Consider the following 18,581-nt stretch of genomic DNA (forward strand, 5'->3'; position numbering starts at 1 on the left):
AGGGTTGCCCAAGGTCCATCCATATTTTTCCATGTATCAGAACTTCATTCCTTCCTATGGCTAGGTAATATTCCCTGGCATGAATATACTGCACCTTGTTTATCTACTCATCTGTCAGTGGACATTTGGGTAGTTTCTACATGCACTTTATTTACTTGGTTACTGATTTATTGAAGTTTAGTTGACATAAAATGTTACATTATCTTCAGGTATACAACATAATGGTCTACAGTTCTGTATGTTATTGCTGGGCTCATCATGGTAAGTATAATTACCATCTGTCACCACAAGGTTATTACAGTATTATTCACTATATTCCCTATGCTGCACTTTTCATTCCTGTCACTTATTTATAACTGAAAGTTTGTACCTCTTAATCACCTGCACCATTTTTGCCCCTACCCCCAAGCCCTCCCTTCTGGCAACCAACAATTTGTTCTCTGTATTTATGATTCTGTTTTTTTGTTGTTGGTTGGTTGGTTGGTTGGTTGGTTTGGTTTGTAGACTCCACATGTAAGTCAAATCATATCATACTGGTCTTAATCGGACTCATCGTACTTAGCATATCCTCTAGGTCCATCCATGTTGTCACAGATGGCAAGATTTCATTCTTTTTTGTGGCCGAGTATTACTACATTGTGTATATACACCACATATTCTTTATCCATTCATCGATCAATGGATACTTAGGTTGCTTCCATACTTGGCTATTGTAAACAATGCTGTGATATTGGCAGTGTATATCTTTTCAAATTAGTGTTTTTGTTTTCTTTGGGTAAATACCTAGCAGTGGAATTGCTACATCATCTGGTATTTCTATTTTTAATGTCTTGAGGAACCTCCATACTGTTTTCCAGATTGGCTGCACCAGTTTGCATTCCTCCCAGCAGTGCACAAGGGTTCCCCTTTTCTCCACATTCTTGCCAACACTTGTTGTATCTTGTCTTTCTGATCCTAGCCATTCTGACTGGTGTGAAGTGATACCTCATTGTGGTTTTGATTTGCATTTCTCTCTTGATGAGTGATACTGAGCATTCTTTCATGTTTTGTTGGCCATCTGTGTGTTTTTTGTTTTTTGTTTGGTTTTGTTTTTGGCACAATGTCTATTCAGGTACTCTGCCCATTTTTAAATCAGATTATTTGGCTTTTTGGTCTTGAGTTGTGTAAGTTCTTTATATATTTTGGATACTAATCCCTCATTGGATATGGCGTTTGCATATATCCTCTCCTGTTCTGTAGGTTGCCATGTTATTTTGTTGGTTTCCTTCACTTGCAAAAGCTTTTTATTTTGATGTAGTCCCAACAGTTTATTTTGCTTTCGTTTCCCTCATCTGTGGAGATATATCTAGAAAGGTGATGCTAAGGCCAATGTCCAAGAGTTATATTGACTTATGTTTTCTTCTAGGAGTTTTATGCCTTCAGGTCTCACATTTAGGTCTTTTTAATCCATTTAGAGTTTATTTTTGTGTATATTTGGTGTGAGAAAGTTGTGCAGTTTCCTTCTTTAACATGTGACTGTTCAGTTTTCCCCATCGTTTATTGAAGAGATTGCCTTTTCCCCATTGTATATTCTTGCCTCCTTTGTCATAGATCAATTAACCATATCATTGTGGGTTTATTTCTGGGCTCCCTATTTTGTTCTCTTGATCTTTGTTTTACCCACATACATTTTATAAGTCATTCGAGCTTGGGTTCTTTCATGATAGTAATCTCAAAGACAGTTCATTAAAATAATAACTGTTTTTAAATTAAAAATTATACTCTATTTAGAATTTATTTTAGGGCTAAACCTAAGTTAATATAGATATGTGGTATAAGGAAAATGATACCGTCCAGATTTAGATATTTTTATGTTTGCCAACCAGTACTTGTATTCTGAATCAAATAAAATATTCCAGTTGCAAAATATGTTGAAAACATATGATACAATCAGTGCAGGGCTAATGTCTTATTTTGTACTTCATTTTCATGTTTTAAAAGAATTGTACCTTATTTACATGTTTCTAAACACCAAATAAACATTTATATTAATTTAAAGAATTTAGAAAGTCAGTAAAATTTTTCTCAGATTTCTGGAATATCATATTTGATTCAAACCCAAAATAATTATTGGCAAGCAAAAAATTTCAAAGTCTTGCTGGCATCATTTTCCTTAAAATGTAATATACTTTTGGATAATAAGGGGGGACAAAACATGTCTGGTAAAAAGCTTAGAATCTATTTTCTATATCCTTACAATGTTAGGAGGATCCTTGGATCAGATTTAGATTTTCTAAGTCTAAAGTAGTCTAGAGTTAATAATGGCCCTCTTTTTTTTTTTTCTTTTTTTTTTAATTGTATAAAAGGAATTTGCTGACAATTCTAAGGTACTTTCCAGGGCATATTTTTAAGAAGTAAATGATGTAATGAGAATAGAGTATTATCATATACTACCTGAATTTTCTACATACCTTTTTGCCATTTATTTTTAAAATATCTGTAAATGTGTTTGCAAATGTTTCTGCTGTTCAGCCAAAGGACTTATACAGCTTTCATTTGGTAAGCGTCCAGGGATAACATGAGTGATTGATTTTAGCAGATAACCTCATTTAACCAGTAATTTCTTTCATTAAGGCCGTGGTCCCATGGTACACAGTAAAATAACTTAGAGAACTTAAAAAAACATATGAGTCCCAGGGCTCCATGCTGGACAAGCTTTCCAGGTAAGAAACACGCAGCCAGGGTTGAGAACCGTTGTATTCAAGCCAGAACCCGGTGAGGTTGGGTGGGGTTGTGAGTGGGGAAGAAGTAGAAGGAATGAACCTCTGTCATTTCTGTCCTTTCCCTACTTATAGTAAGACAACCCAGGAGAAGAGGAAATTCAGAGATGGCTGCGAATCCAGAGGTGAAGTAGCTTTTTTCTTTTTGCCTTTGTAGACATGGACGGACTTGATTGATACTTAAAGCGTTCCACAAAAGATGCTCTGATGGATGACAGCGGAACTCCTACAGGTAATCTGAAGATAGAGTCACAAGATGGGTGTCATCCCGGTGACGGCGTGGGAAGCATAGTGACACGCTTGCCTTCTGCCTCGGATGAAAATGAAAATCAGCTGGATGGGGATGGGCATGCGTGTCTGAGCAGTGGTGCCAGCGCCATGGGCCAACCTGATGTGCTTGCCCAGGACAGTCTCAACAATAATGAAAACTGCCCATCCAGCAATGAGGTGGCTGTGTGCGAGAGCTTGGAAAACACTTCTTGTGAAAGCCCCCAGGATGGGCTGGCCCTCATGGGAAAGGAGAAAAAAATACCTGGAAAAAGAAGCCCGAGAGCCAAAAGAGGCACAACTAAGAAGATACCACAAGGTATTTTTAAAAGTTATTTTTTATACTCTTCTTTACCTAAAAATAAACCATCTTCTCATCTCATACTCCGTACTGTGCTGCATCTTGCCTTACTTCTCTTGATGTACTCTGCAGCTCCTTCTCCAGCAGCACATGAAGATCCAGCTGTGTGGTGTGTGACGTGCCTGACACCTTTCCAGTATTTGCTCGCATGGATGTGCTGATTATTCCGCCACTTCTTTATGGCGATTCCCAGTAATTTGCTATAATAAATGTGCTGAAATTGAAGTTACTTGTACATGTTTTCACACACGATCTTTTAAATATATATAGTCTTACTTTATAAATTAGACCATTTTCTACCAGTATCAGCCCTAAAAATTTCCTTCTGTTATCACTGTGGCTTTGATCTCTCATCTGTGAGTTTTTGTGCTGGTATAGTTTTTATTTTATGTTATTTTTTATTTGAGAAAGAGAGAGCAGGGCAGAGGAAGAGGGCAAGAGAGAATCTCAAGCCGACTGCACGCTTAGTGTAGAGCCCAATGCAGGGCTCGATCTCACGACTTTTTTTTTTTTTTTTTGAGAGAGAGAGGTGCTGGTCCAGTTTTAAATTCTTTACAGAATCTTTCCAACTCAGTAAGTGGATAATATGTGTTAACATATATTGATATATATTTTATATCAATGTTGCATAAGACATCTAGCTTTCGTTGTCTGTATCACTTTGGTTACAAAGTAATTCAGAGTATTTCTTTCTTCTTTTTCTTTCCTCCCCCCGCCCCCTGGGGTATTTCTCATTTGATATATAGTTTGGCAGTTAAAGTTTGGAGCTATGGACTTTTTCTTCCTGAATCACACAGGGCACCCTTGGGAAAAGGCAGCCTCTGGTTATTTTCCATCAGGAACATGTGGGACTGGAGAGTTCTGGCATGTCCGAGGCTGGGACTCTGTAGTGTAGCACCACCTTACCTAAGCCGGCAGTCTTTGCATGAGGCTCAAGAGAACTAAGGGGACTGTCTCCTCATCTTCTGCTTCTTTGGCTGCTTAGAAATATAGGCAATCTCTCCATATCCTGTTTTTTTATTTATTTTTTTAATTTGGAGTAAAAGATGAAACTTTCCAGTTCATACAGATTTATCCTTCTTTATTCAATAAAGTGATTTGATAAGTTTTTAATGTAGCTCATAATTAGGCTTTCCATTTAACTGATCCCTTCGTCTTTGCTTTTCCTTAGTTTGCTTAAAGAAAATTAAAATTTTGAAAAGAGATATGAGAGTCTTTTCTTAAAAGATCTAAGATAAACAGGTGATGTATGTAGTGCTATTTGTATAAAAATTGATTTATCTAATGACTATAAATCAAGAGCAATATGTGCCTCTCTAATATGTTCTGATGTTTTTAGGAACTGAGACCTAGTTGCATATGAAATGGGTCAGTCATAGCTCCTTTTATTCCTTCTTTCCATGACCTTATTTCATTTTCCCTAGGTGTGATTATATTATTTAAAGTTATTTGGTATTTATTATCCAGTGAGCAGATATGTGTAGAATTACTGTCCCCTAATGTATTTGAAATACATAATTTATAAAACTCAGGGATAGTCTTTATATAGATTAGCTTTAAAATTATTTTATATATCTTAAATAAAATGAGTTTAAAAGTGTAAGAAAACTGAACTAGGAGTTGCAAAACCTACATTCAAATCTTACTTCCGGTTTTGGTCACTTGGTGAGACTTAACCATTCTGTACTTTAGTTTTCTCAACTGTATAATGATGATGTTCATCCAGATATATCTATAAAATTCCTTTCTGAGCTATGAATTCCTTAGATTCCTGAACAGAGATGGTATGGTCTAAACTTGATTAAAGTTTGGTGATTACCTCTGTATCTATATAGTTTTTTTTTTTTTTATGTAAGAGGTACATTTTTATTTGTACTTTGAGTTTTGTTGTTAAATTAAAAGAACATAAGTGTGGGTGGGCAGAAGAATTTTAAGCTGGGTGGAAGGATTCCCAGGAGGGCAGAATTCTTTCTAGACCTGGAAGGACCTGGAATGGAAAGCTTTTGGATGGCCTGGGAGCTCTTCTAACTGTTCCCTGAGAGTTCACTGAAGCCTGTCCTCTCTCAGTACACACCCCATCACTAGGTCCAAGTGATCGCATCTTCCTGAGATCTCTCTGGTTAGTCTGTTTCTCTCCATCTCCAGTGCCACAGTTCAACATCATCATCTTTAGCTGGAGTAAAGCTGCCTAAAGATGTCTCCGTCCTGTTGCTCCCAAATTCATTCCCTATGTCAGAACAATCAATGCAGAGAGTCCATGCATAGGTGTCCAGACATGGGCATGGTAGTTCTTCCATTACTGTGAAATTCTAAGATCCTAAGTAAATGAAGTTTCAAAATTTTATAGATGGGTACTTTTCTAATAACAGAATAGCCTTTCAAATGCGAAATGATAGATAAAACATGATATTCAATTCCAGACCAGAAATAAGTTTGTTTTTTTTTATAGATAGGTGCTCTCACAGCACTTTTTAAAAGAAATATATTAAGGTGAATTTATTTACTCTTATGCCTCTTTATATAGTTTAATTTGTAATAATTTTTTGTATATCCAAAAGCTAGTGCCGGAAAAAGAAGTAGAGCAATATTAGGAGACATGTCATTATTTACAAGTTTAACCTTGAACTCGGCCTCACAAAAGTCCAGTTGTCATTATATTATGAGACTTTGTTTCCTTTAGAGAGTTGAATCCCTGTAATGTAGTCAACTAAGCATGGTTTCAAGATGCATTACATCAAGTTTTTACTATAGTTGAGTCTAGCATAACTTTAAGTCAATATCCTAAAAAGGAATGAAAATTAGCTGATACATTTTTAATAGCTTGGGGCGCCTGGGTGTCTCAGTCAGTTAAGCATCTGACCCTTGATTTCAGCTCAGGTCATGATCTCAGGGTCTTGAGATGGAGCCCTGTGTCGGGCTCCCCACTGGGTGTGGAGCCTGCTGGCAATTTTCCCTCACTGTCTCCCTCAGCCCTTCTTCCCCCCCCGAAATTTTTTAACAGCTTTATTGAGATATTCACATACCATACGCTTCACCTACTTAATGTGTACAATTCACTGATTTTTAGTATATTCCCAAAGCTGACAGCCATTACCACCGTCAGTTTTCATCATTCATCACACAAAGAAACCCATACCTATTAGCGAAACCACGTCCCATTTACCCCAGCCCTAGGCAACCGCTAATCTACTTTCTTTCTTTATAAATTTGTCTCCTCAGGACATTTCATTTAAATGGAATCGTACAATATATGGTCTTTTATGACCGGCTCCTTCACTTAGTGTAATGTTTTTATTTTTTATTTTTTTATTTTTATTTTATTTTTTTAAAGGTTTTATTTATTTATTTGACAGAGAGAGAGACAGCGAGAGAGGGACCACAAGCAGGGGGAGTGGGAGAGGGAGAAGCAGGCCTCCCGCCGAGCAGGGAGCCCGACGCGGGGCTCGACTCCAGGGTCCTGGGACCATGACCCGAGCCGAAGGCAGACACCCAACGAGTGAGCCACCCAGGCGCCCCTAGTGTAATGTTTTTAAAATTCATCCACGTTGCACCCGCACATATCAATACTTTTTTCTTTTTATTGTCCATTAGTATTCCACTGCAATGAATATATCACATTTCATATCTGTTTGTCCACTGATGGGCATTTAGACTGTTTCTACTTTTTAGCTATGCTGAATAATGCGCCTATGAACATTAGGAAAAAAGTTTTCATGTGGACATATATTTTCCCTTTTTTGGTTATGTATGCCTAGGAGTAGAATTGCTGCATCATAAATAGACACTTTGTTTAACTTCTTGAGGACCTGCTAAACTATCTTCCAAAGTGGCTACACCAGCAATGTATGGGGGTATAATTTTTCCACACCTTCGCAAACACTTGTTAATATCTGATCCTTTGATTTTTGCTATAGTCTTTTTCATTCACGTGGAACTTACATGCCATAAAATTCACCTTCATGAAGTGTACAACCTCTTGGTTCTAATATATTCACATAGTTATACAACCATCACTAGTATCTAATTCTAGAACATTTTATCCCCCTCTAAAGAAATCCAGTATCCATTAGCAGTCACTCCCCATTTCTCTGTCCGCTCCCCCACCCTAGCCCCTGGCAACCATTAACCCATAAATTTTGTGTGGTTGTAAAAAGCAAGTTCAGATTAAGTATTTGATGGTTGCCATAGAACATACTTTATTTACTCAGTCAACCCATATCTAAGCATTTAATAAAACAGTTCAGCAAATGGCAGGAAGCCAGAGATAGGCAGCACATGGGAAATTGAGAAAGGAAGAACTTCCAGATTGATTTGCCACTCATATTCAATGCCCTGACTTGTTCCTCTGGCAGCCTCCAGCTCAGCGGTGACAAAGAGGGCGTCAAAGCTAGAGGAAAACAAATCTTGGAAACGCATCTGTGGCTGGAGTCAGGCTTGTACGGTGCAAAGAGCAAAGACTTTGGTTCTGCCTGTTCCTACCCATGTCACCTTAGGAAAGTAACTCATTTCCCTGAGCCTGTTCCCGTAATCTGTAGGACAGCTGATCCTACCACTTCTGCAAGACTGTCCTTAGAATGAGTGATCCTGTATGTAAAGCACTTTATCAAGTACCCAGCTTCTAAATGGTACCTGTAGTCTTTGAGTGTGTTATGGGATGATTTCTGAGTGGTGTGACCAGGAGCAACATTCAATGAAATTAAGAAATTGGTTTAATTTGACTTTAAATCCATCTTACTTCTTTTGTCACTATCTTTCTTATCTCCTGAGATCTTTTTAATACTCTCTTTTCAGGCTTAGTCGTCCCTGCCTTGCTCTGCAGAGGTATATTCTGAAAAACCTATTTCCAGTGCCTCCCTAGCTTAATGTTAGGTATCATGTGCCTGCTGGCATTTATCAATACTTTAACTGACATCTGAAGTAATAACTGTGAATGCCATAAAACTAACTGATAATGCAAATGCCAGATTTGAAGTTTACCTGTCTGGCTTCCACCATAGTAGAACCTTTAGAGTTGGCCCCCAAACCTGAATGCCTAGTGGAGTCGGTTGAGTAATGTATGTGCTATAATTTTGACCAGGATTGAGATACTGGGATTGATGAGGACTTTGATATGACAGGACTATGCATACCTACCTAAGAGCGTTCGAATTAAAAAATGGAAAGGGGGGCGCCTGGATGGCTCAGTTGGTGAAATGTCTGCCTTCAGCTCAGGTCATGATCCCAGGGTCCTGGGATTAAGCGCTTGCATCAGGCTCCCTGCTCAGTGGAGAGCCTGCTTCTCCCTCTCCCTCTGCCTGCCTCTCTGCCTACTTGTGCTCTGTCTCTATCTCTCAAATAAATAAATAAAATCTTAAAAGAAAAAAATGGAAAGGCCTGGCTAAACCCGTCTAAGAATGATAGATTCTGGTATTGATATTTTGGGGTTGTAGCCCATTCTGTTCATTAGGTAAAAGCAATTTAACTCTCTTACAAACCATACAGTAAACTTTGAAGAGTCTGAAGTTCTGGTTTACCTTATCTCTGCTCCAGCCCTTTTAAAATAAAATTTCTCTGGAAAGTGACCTGCAGAAACAGTAGCTTCTCTTTTTATTCTTCCCTCAGTGAGGGATTGATCAAAGAAGACAGATCATATCTCCTCTGAAAGGTAGTTGTTTCCTAGGTAACAGTAGAATAAAAGAGTTTCAGATTTACATAGATTCAAGTAATTGTAGAATCAGAAGGGGACTTTAAGGTTCTTAGCCAAAATTCCCTTTATTTTAAAAAAGTCCCATTATTAAAATTGTATTAGTTTTCTATTGCTGCCATAACAAATTACCACAACTTTGGTGGCTTAAAACTGACACAAATTTATTACTGTACAGTTCTGTAGGTCAGGAATCTGACACAGGTCTTGAGGTGTCAGCATTCTTTTCCCGAGGCTCCAGGGAAAATTCAGCTTCCTTGCCTTTCCAGCTTCTGGAGTCTGCATTTCTCAGCTTGTGGTCACCTTTCCTACATTTTCAAACCAACAATTGCACGCCAGGTCCCTCCAGGTGTAAAGACCTTTGTGATTACAGTGGGCACACCCAGATAATTTAGGATAATCTGCCTTTTTTTTAAGGTCAACTAATTAACTAACCTTAATCCCATCTGCAGCCTAATTCCCCTTTGTGATGTAACGTAATGTATTTATGGGGATTAGAACATGGATATCTTTGGGGGCCATTAGTCTATCCAACACACAAAAAATTTTTTTTAAAGATTTATTTTTATTTGAGAGAGAGTGCATGCGAGTGGGGGGAGGGCAGAGAGAGGCAGAGAAGCAGACTCCCCAGTGAGCAGGGAGTACAACATGGGGTTTGATCCCAGGATCCTGAGATCAGGACCTAAGCAGAAACCAAGAGTTGGAGGCTTAACCAACTGAGCCACCCAGGCACCCCCATCACAAAAACATTTTAAGATAGACTAGATGAAGGATTTATATCACAGAAGAATTCTTCCTCTTATAAAATTTTTTTTTTACACTTTTGTATAACCATACAGGGTTACTTAGTCAACAGACATTAATTGAGCACTGTATGTATGCCAGGCACGATAATACTGTTGGTGAACCTGCCTTTGAGTTTTGTGATTGAGTGTGGGAGCCAAGTGACTAACAAGTTCAGTCTAGCAGGATGGGAGTCATGGCTGATACTAAGTAAGCACATGGCTGTGGAAATGCTGTTCTAGAAGGGCTATGGGAACCTTCCTGGAGGAGTTGGTGAGATCGGACATCCAAGCTGAGACAGGGACAAATACATGCTAGCTAAGGAAAGGGGATGGGGAGAGAGGGCAAAGGAAGGACGGTAGAGGTAGCACACCACGGACTAAAGCCCAGAGGATTCTGAGAAGGGAACACCCCACATTTCAGCAACTGTTGATATTCAGTTTGTCTGGAGCAGAATAGAAGGGAAGAATGAATCTAGGGGAAATAGTAGAGAGTACAAGAGTAGAGAGATCAACACGGTCCAGGTTATAAAGCATTATTGTTTTGTAATAACCAGTTCGGGCCTTCCGGGCAAGTTTGAACAGGAGTGATGTGATGTGAGTTGCAGTTTTTAGAAAGATCGCTCAATCTACAGTGTGGAGAAGGGTTAGAATAGTGCAAGATTAGAGGCAGTGCAAGTGGTTAAGGGGCTTTTCTTTCTTTTTTTTTTTTTAAGATGTTATTTATTTATTTGACAGACACAGCAAGAGAGAGAACACAAGCAGGGGCAGAGGGAGAGGGAGAAGCAGCCTTCCCGCGGAGCAGGGAGCCCGACGTGGGGCTCGATCCCAGGACCCTGGGATCATGACCTGAGCCAAAGGCAGACGCTTAACCACTGGGCCACCCAGGCACCCCGGTTAAGGGGCTTTTCTAATAATCTCTGCAGGAGATGCTGCCAGTGGTCCTTACTGAGGGAGTAGCTGTGGGGCTGGAGAGAAGTAAGTGGAGTGAGAGTTATAAAGGGGGTAGAATTGACTGGACTGGGTCATAGATGAGGTGTGGAAGAGTCCAGGATTAGCCCCAGTTGTGTGGTTTAGGCACCAGATGCATAATAATGCTGTCTGCAGAGGGTGGGAATGTAGAGAGACAAGGAACAAGTCTGGGGAGAGTAGGGCAGAGGGCAGTGTGGCAATTTGGGGTCAGGTGTTTGGGATCCTTTAGACATCCAAGTGGACCTTTTGAACGGGTAGTTGGTCTAAATCTCAGGACTGTGATCTTGGCTAACAATGTAGATTTTGGAAAGCCAGAAAGGATCTTGAAAATGGCCTACTCGAACCCCTTTTTATTTTTTTATTTCTATTTTTTATTTTATTTATTGATTGATTTTTACTTAATAGATCACTGATTTTATTATAAAAGGATAGAACTGAGGCACAGCCTGATGAAAGGGGTGCATAGGGCAGGGTCTGGGGAAAGGGCGGGCGGAGGTTTCCACTCCCTCTCCAGGCATACTACTCTCCCACATCCCAGCGTGTTCACCAACCCAGAAGTTACATCCCTTAATTTTTACAAGTGAGAAAATTCAGGTTTAATCTACAAGGTGCCTTATCTTCTTCTGCAGGAGACAGGGAGAGAAAGAGGATGTGAACCCAGGGGCTCCTGATGAGCCAGATGTGTTTCCTGTGTAGCAGAGTTCTCCTTGTCCTGCTAAACAGTGAGGTTCTCCCAATAGGATTCATAATAATAACGATGGTAATTCGCCAACTTATATTAACTTTCTACTGTGTGTTTCCCAGGCAATAGAAATACAGCGATGACAAGACAGATCTTGCTCTAACCCTCATGGACTCCTGGAGTTTAGTGGGAAAGCAGGTGTTAAGTTAAATAATACAGTTGTCACAAGGGTGCATGCGTTGTGCTGGAAGTCAGTGCCCGGAGCAGCGCCTTGGGGCAGGAAGGAGCAATGCTTGCTTATGGAACTGACAGATGTTCTGTGTGTGGAATGGAGGGAGCACTTTGGAGGATGGCAGGCATGAGCTTCAAGTATCGTCTGGGTATTCTGACCACTAATGAAATAGTGGAAAGCTTTTGCGGACAGATCAGGCGGGGGTTGATAGTTTGGGGGAATATGTCACCTACTTTTTTTTTTTTTAAAGATTTTATTTATTTGTTTTTGAGAGAGAGAGAGAGATCACAAGTAGGCAGAGTGGCAGGCAGAGGGAGAAGCAGGCTCCCGCTGAGCAGGGAGCCCGATGTGGGACTCATTCCCAGAACCCTGGGATCATGACCTGAGCTGAAGGCAGACGCTTTACCGACTGAGCCACCCAGATGCCCCCATGTCACCTACTTCTAACGATGATCCTAACCTGATAGTTAGAATGGTAGAAATGTGCGCTGTGCTATCCTCCAGCTCTTTCAACAGATGGTGCTATTTCCAGGAGTATTGGGAATGGGGTTTGTTGCAACTGAAAACACAAACATGTATAGGAAGGGGCAGCAGAATATAATCAAAAAAGCAGAAAATTGAAGAATTTTGCATGGTCTGTGTGTTATCTGTTGCTGCATAACAGATTCTCATAAAATGTAGCTAAAAACAAAAAACATTTATTATTTCATGGCTTCTGTGGTCAGGAATCTGGGTGTGGCTTAGCTTGGTACCTCTGGCTTAAGTCTCTCATGAGATTTCGGTCAACTACTGGCCAGGCCTGCAGTCATGTGAAGGCTTGGACTGGGGCTGGAGAATGTGCTTCCAAACTTATTCAAATGGTACATGGCAGGCCCGCGTCCCTCCCTGTGTGGCTTACCTCCCAGTACCTCACCTCATGCCTTACACCATGACAGCTGGCTTCCCCCAGGGGTAGCAGTCCAGGACAGAGCAGCACCCCAGTTAGAAGCCACATTTTTTTTAAAGTAAACTCTACACCCAATGTGGGGTCTGAACTCACAACCCTGAGACCAAGAGCCACACGCACGATGCACTGACTGAGCCACCAGATCACCCCAGAAGCCACTCTTTTTTTTTTAAGATTTTATTTTTTATTTATTTGCGAGAGCGAGAATGAGAGAGAGAGAGCACATGAGAGGGGGGAGGGTCAGAGGGAGAAGCAGACTCCCCACTGAGCAGGGAGCCCAATGCGGGACTCAATCCCGGGACTCCAGGATCATGACCTGAGCGGAAGGCAGTTGCCCAACCAACTGAGCCACCCAGGCACACGAAGCCACTCTTTTTTACAATATAATTTAAAAAGTGGACATTCTGGGGCACCTGGGTTGCTCAGTCAGTTAAGCGTCCAACTCTTAATTTTGACTCCAGTCATGATCTTGGGGTCATGAGATCCAGCCCTGCTTCCAGCTCCCCTCTCAGCACAGAGTCTGCTTGAGGATTCGTTCTCTCTGCCGGTCAGACAACTTTCTCCTTATATAGTTATTTTTTGTGATTTCAGTCATGCTCTGATAGCTATCTAGAAAGAAGGTGAAAAAGAAGGGAATTCCTATCAATGTGGCCTTTCAAATTCTATCTAGAAACCAGCATTCTCCATCAAGTGTCTATAATGTGATATTTTTATATAAGGAAAAATTGAGAAATTTGCACCTCCAAACATTTTTATGTGAGTATTTCCATGCAGTTACACATATATACTGACACAGGCGCGAATGAAGACTTTTGTCTTTATTTTACTAAGAATATTTTGTTCTGATTTCACAGAACTCAGCTTAATGGAAGCATAAATTCAGGTAGGATGTTTAGGGACTTGGTTTCTCAGTTTTCTACTGTTCAAGTCCGACTTTCCAAAGTTAAATAATTTTCTGTGTAGTCTTTTGTTTTTTGGTTGTTGGTTTTTATTTCACTCTCCAACTGTTGTTTGCTCATAATCCCTACAAAGAGTAGATGTCTTCTTACCTTTATTTAAAATAATAGTTTCTAAACATCATTCACAGAGTCAACACTGTACTTAATTAAAAGGGCATTTTTTTCATTGTTTTGTTGTATTTTTAACAAAGTTATTACATCCATCTGGCTCTCTAATTTTGAAAAAACATGCAAGTAGGCATTTGAAAAATGTAGCCATTGGATCAAAAGCAGGTAGAGGGTATAACCATACAATAGCATATTATTTGGCAATAAAAGAATAAAGTCCTGGGGCGCCTGGGTGGCTCAGCTGGTTAAGCATCGAATTCTTGATTTTGGTTCCGGTCATGATCTCAGGGTCGTGAGATCAAGCCCTGTGTCCCGCTCTGGGCTGGGTGTGGAATCTGATTAGGATTCTTTCTCTCCCTCTCCCTCTGCCCCTTCCCTTCCTCCCGCGTGACACTCTCTAAAAAAAAAAGAATAAAGTACTAACATGTGCTACAACATGAAAACCTTACACTAAGTCAAAGAAGCCAGTCACAAAAGGCCATATGTTATATGATTCCATTTAATGTGAAATGTCCCAAATAGGCAATTTCATAGAGACAGAAGGTAGATCAGTGGCTACCTAGAGCGGGGGACGTTGGGGGAAATAAAGAGACTGGTGGTAGGCAATACAGGGTTTCTTTTTTGGGTAATGAAGACTTTGTAAAATTGATTGGTGTTGGTTGCACAGCACTGACCCTACTAAAGCCATGAACTGTACGGACACGTAACGTGGTGGGTCGTGTCTCGCGGATTATAGCTCAGCGAAACAGTTTTGAAGGAAGTGGTCCTTGGTTTGGTGATAGGAAGAAACAATTGGGGTATGGTCTTTTGTCTCTGCAAAATTTAAAGATTACTGGCATAATGGAATGCAACATAACATCAATTTTTTTTCGTGAACTGCAATGAATTCAGCGTGTTTTTCTGTTTTTCTTTTGACTCTCGAAGGTTCCGAATTAACTCCTGGTTTTCTAAATTTTTCTTTCTCATATAATTCTACTAATGCAAAGAGAATCTGATGTCAGTAGCTTTACGAGAATCACAGAATATTAAGGGCGGGGGGAGGCCTAAAGGAAAATTTAGCAATCTGGTTTCCTTTGGGTATTTAGGTCCTTTCTCTTCCACAAATAGGCACTATTTTTAGTGTTGAATTTAAATGCATACCTTTATATTTGTTAGAGAAATAAAATGTGTAATTTCAGTTTATAAGATCGTTTCTTATAGCCCCATTAAATTTGACAATTTTATTTATCCTAGAGAACCAAGGAATATTTTATATTTGATAGCTGGTGAATTCAATGTGCTTGGAATGAACTGAAAAATATTGTAAAATTTAGCCATTTTGAGATTAGCGGTGTACTTCTAAAGGAAAAACAACATATTAATTGCATTTAAACTTTGGTGGTGCTTCAAATTAAAAAAACAACTTTGGTGCTTGTCTGTAGACCTTGATTGAAAATTCTGAAAATTGCATAATTAAATGCATGCTTAGGGAAATCTCTTCATATTTTTAGTTTTTAATAAAATGAGTTAAAGTATAAAATGTCTAAGCAAACTTCTAAGAGGAAAATTAGGGAATCCAATCCAGCTAGTTAACATATTACACATAATTTAGAGTCTCAATCCCAGCAATATTTATGTGTGCTAATTGTGCCTTGAATATGAATTGAAAACGGCCTGGAGCAAATTCTAGAAAGTGGTGGAACTTGCGGGAATAGCTGTGATAGGTAGGGTGTAACTTAGACCTGCTCACGGATCACCTGCTTTTGCAACCTGAGTCAGTGGATGTGGAGACTGGGACTGGCCTTTAACAGCCCATGGGAGCACCATGGGCATGAGTCTGTTACATTACCCTTGAGTTTCTTGAAATGCTTTTTCACATCCACTGTGTATTTGTAAAAATCTAAATACTGAGTTCAGGATACTCAGACAGTTTGTATCCTAATTAAGTGAGTCTTTTATATGAAAGGAGAAAAGAAATAATGGTCTTTGAGCTCAAGGCTGGCTGACTGGAAGCAGCAACGCATGAATATGGAGTTAGGCTTGTCGATCTAGACGGTGGTTACGCGGGGCTCAGTAAAATTTCTGATGAGTAATTAGAGCTCTGCTTCTTCAAGAGCTCAGCAAAGCACACACGCTGTCAAAAGGGCTCCTCCCACTCAAGAAATGTGTCCTTCCCAGGGCGCCTGGGTGGCTCAGTCATTAAGCGGCTGCCTTCGGCTCAGGTCATGATCCCAGAGTCCTGGGATCGAGTCCCACATCGGGCTTCCTCCTCAGCGGGAAGCCTGCTTCTCCCTCTCCTACTCCCCCTGCTTGTGTTCTTGCTCTCACTGTCTCTGTCAAATAAATAAATAAAATCTAAAAAAAAAATCTTAAAAAAAAAAAAGAGAGATGTGTCCTTCCCTTTGTGGCATCTACCTGAGAGGAAAATAAGAATATTCTTTTGAAGGTTACCTGGTGCTGTCCTTCAGCGTCTCTAATGGCACATTGCCACTGAATCACTGAAAACATACATGATTTAGCGGATGCAGGGAGTGTGCTTTCAGCCTTGAGTTCTGTCCCTCCCAACAGTCCTGAAGCATTAAGTGATTTTCAAGAAGCTGCCTAAAATAAAGTCCCAAGGCTATTTTTATGACGTCCCATCCCTGTATCGACGCTGAAATCACCTGCGAGACACTCAGTTGAGAGACCAGCGCTGCCACTTTGAGTGCGTGCCTACTAAGCACTGGGTGTCTGTCGCGCGTTACTGTATGTCATCCTTAGCCATGTGTTTATGAGGAGTCGGGTCACGTCCCGTAGGTCCCCGTAGGTCCCCGGGGCAGCCGGACTGCGGCCCCAGCTCCCAACCACAGCCCCACACTGCTCCCTCTGAATGCAGAGGAATGTGTTGGGTGGGGCGATGGTAATTGTGCCCTGATTACATAAGGAATCCCTTTGATCCCAGGTCAGGTCATAAGGAAGTTGGCTCATTTTCAGATTTATCTGACTCACAACGCTTGTGTCTAGTGTTGAGAAAAAGGAAGGAATACTTCTCCTTTTTCACTTATATGTGCTTAGCCAGTGAGCAAAGATATTTATTATTTATTTTTTTTAAAAGATTTTATTTATTTATTTGACAGAGACACAGCGAGAGAGGGAGCACAAGCAGGGGGAGTGGGAGAGGGAGAAGCAGGCCTCCTGCTGAGCAGGGAGCCTGATGCGGGGCTCCGGCTCGGGCTCGATCCCAGGACCCTGGGGTCTTGACCTGAGCCAAAGGCAGATGCTTAACGACTGAACCACCCAGGCGCCCTGAGCAAAGATACTTAAATATGAGCACTCTACTCTCCACATTTATGGCATTCCCTAGAACCTTGCAGTGAGGAAATATGGAAGGAAAAAGGAGCGAAGCACAGAGAGTCTGCCATCGGAGCTACATAAACCATTATTAAAAAGTATTTCTTTAAAAAGAAATTTATTTATTTTAGAGAGAGAGTGTGTGGGCGAGTGGTGGGGAGGGGCAGAGGGAGAGGGAGAGAAGCAGACTCCAGGTGAGCGGGGAACCCGACCTCACAACCCTGAGATCATTACCTGAGCCGAAACCAAGAGTCCACCGATCACCTGACTGAGCCACCCAGGCACCCCTAAAAATTACTTCTGATCCATCTTCCAAAATTATGGCCAAGGTATGCATCAGCATAAACAAGTCAGGCGGTTTGAGGAATTCAGTTATGTAATGGCTCCAAGAATTATAACATGAAATCACAAATGAAGGCTTTTTTCCCCCTTTTATTATTTTAATATTGCAGTAAAACACATATAACATAAATTTGCTATTTTAAGTGTGCAGTTCAGGGCCATTAATTACATTCATAATGTTGTGTAACCATCACTGCTGTTTCCAAATTTTTATCACTCTAAGCAGAGACTCTGTAAGCATTAAGCAATAGCTCCGCGTCCTTCCTCCCCTGGTCCCTGGTAACCTCAGTTCTGCTTTCTGTCTGTATGAATTTTCCTGTTGTAGATAATTCATCTAAGTAGAGTCATATAATCATTTGGTTTTTTGTGAGTGGCTTCTTTTCATTTAGCATAATGTTTTCAAGTTCGACTATGTTGCAGCATGTATATACCACATTTTGTATATCCGTTCATCTGCTGATGAATATCCCTTCAACTTTTGACTAATGTGAATAATGCTGCCGGGCACCTGGGTGACTCAGTGGGTTCAGTGTCCGACTCTTGATTTCGGCTCAGGTCACGATCTCACTGCGCACTCAGCAGGGAGTCTGCTTGTCCCTCTCCCTCTGCTCCCCCCCCCCCCACTTGCTCGAACTCTCTATCTCTAAAATAAATAAAAATATTTTTAAAAATGTGAATGATGCTGCTGTGAACATTGGCATATATATATCTGAGTGCCTGTATACCTAGAAATATATGTATTTCATGTATATACCTAGAAATGGAATTGCAGGATCATATGGTAATTCAAATTTAATGTTTTGAGGAATTGCCAAACTGTGTCCCACAGCGGCTGTACCATTGTACATTCCTATCAGCGATTCACAGGGGTTCCAGTTTGTCCACATCATCACTTACTGTCTGTTTGTCCGGTGATCGCCATTGTTCTGTGACCGTCTCAGCCTACTGATAGCAATGCCATGGGCTAGAAATGCCAGGGGCACTTACCTGAGCCTGTATTACGTGAGGCGACCCCCACAGACATTTCCCTGACCAGAGCCAATGCTGTGGCTGGACAGACCCTTGTGGTTCTTACTGTGATTACAAGACACACCTCAATAACAACCATAAATGAACTTTGAAAAAAACGAAGTTTATAATTTACAAGTTCTAGAGGGTACATTGCATGCCCAGGGCCAC

The 18,581-nt window shown here is 40.6% G+C and overlaps 1 protein-coding gene across 4 annotated transcripts in view; it reads left to right on the forward strand.

Moving 5' to 3' along the window:
* Positions 1 to 18,581, forward strand: part of CNST (consortin, connexin sorting protein) — a 114,221-nt gene that overhangs the window by 40,902 nt on the left and 54,738 nt on the right. For 2 of the 4 annotated variants that reach the window (XM_027610789.2, XM_027610791.2), the window contains exon 2: positions 2,917 to 3,345. In XM_027610789.2, the coding sequence (XP_027466590.1) occupies positions 2,967 to 3,345 (379 nt within the window). In that variant the 5' untranslated portion in view covers positions 2,917 to 2,966. Of the gene's footprint in view, positions 1 to 2,834; positions 3,346 to 11,469; positions 11,585 to 18,581 lie in introns of those variants that run through there. The other 2 variants (XM_027610790.2, XM_027610792.2) reach the window with 2 other exon arrangements.

The sequence above is a fragment of the Zalophus californianus genome, chromosome 10 (assembly GCF_009762305.2).
Source record: "Zalophus californianus isolate mZalCal1 chromosome 10, mZalCal1.pri.v2, whole genome shotgun sequence".
In the NCBI taxonomy this organism is placed as follows: domain Eukaryota; kingdom Metazoa; phylum Chordata; class Mammalia; order Carnivora; family Otariidae; genus Zalophus; species Zalophus californianus.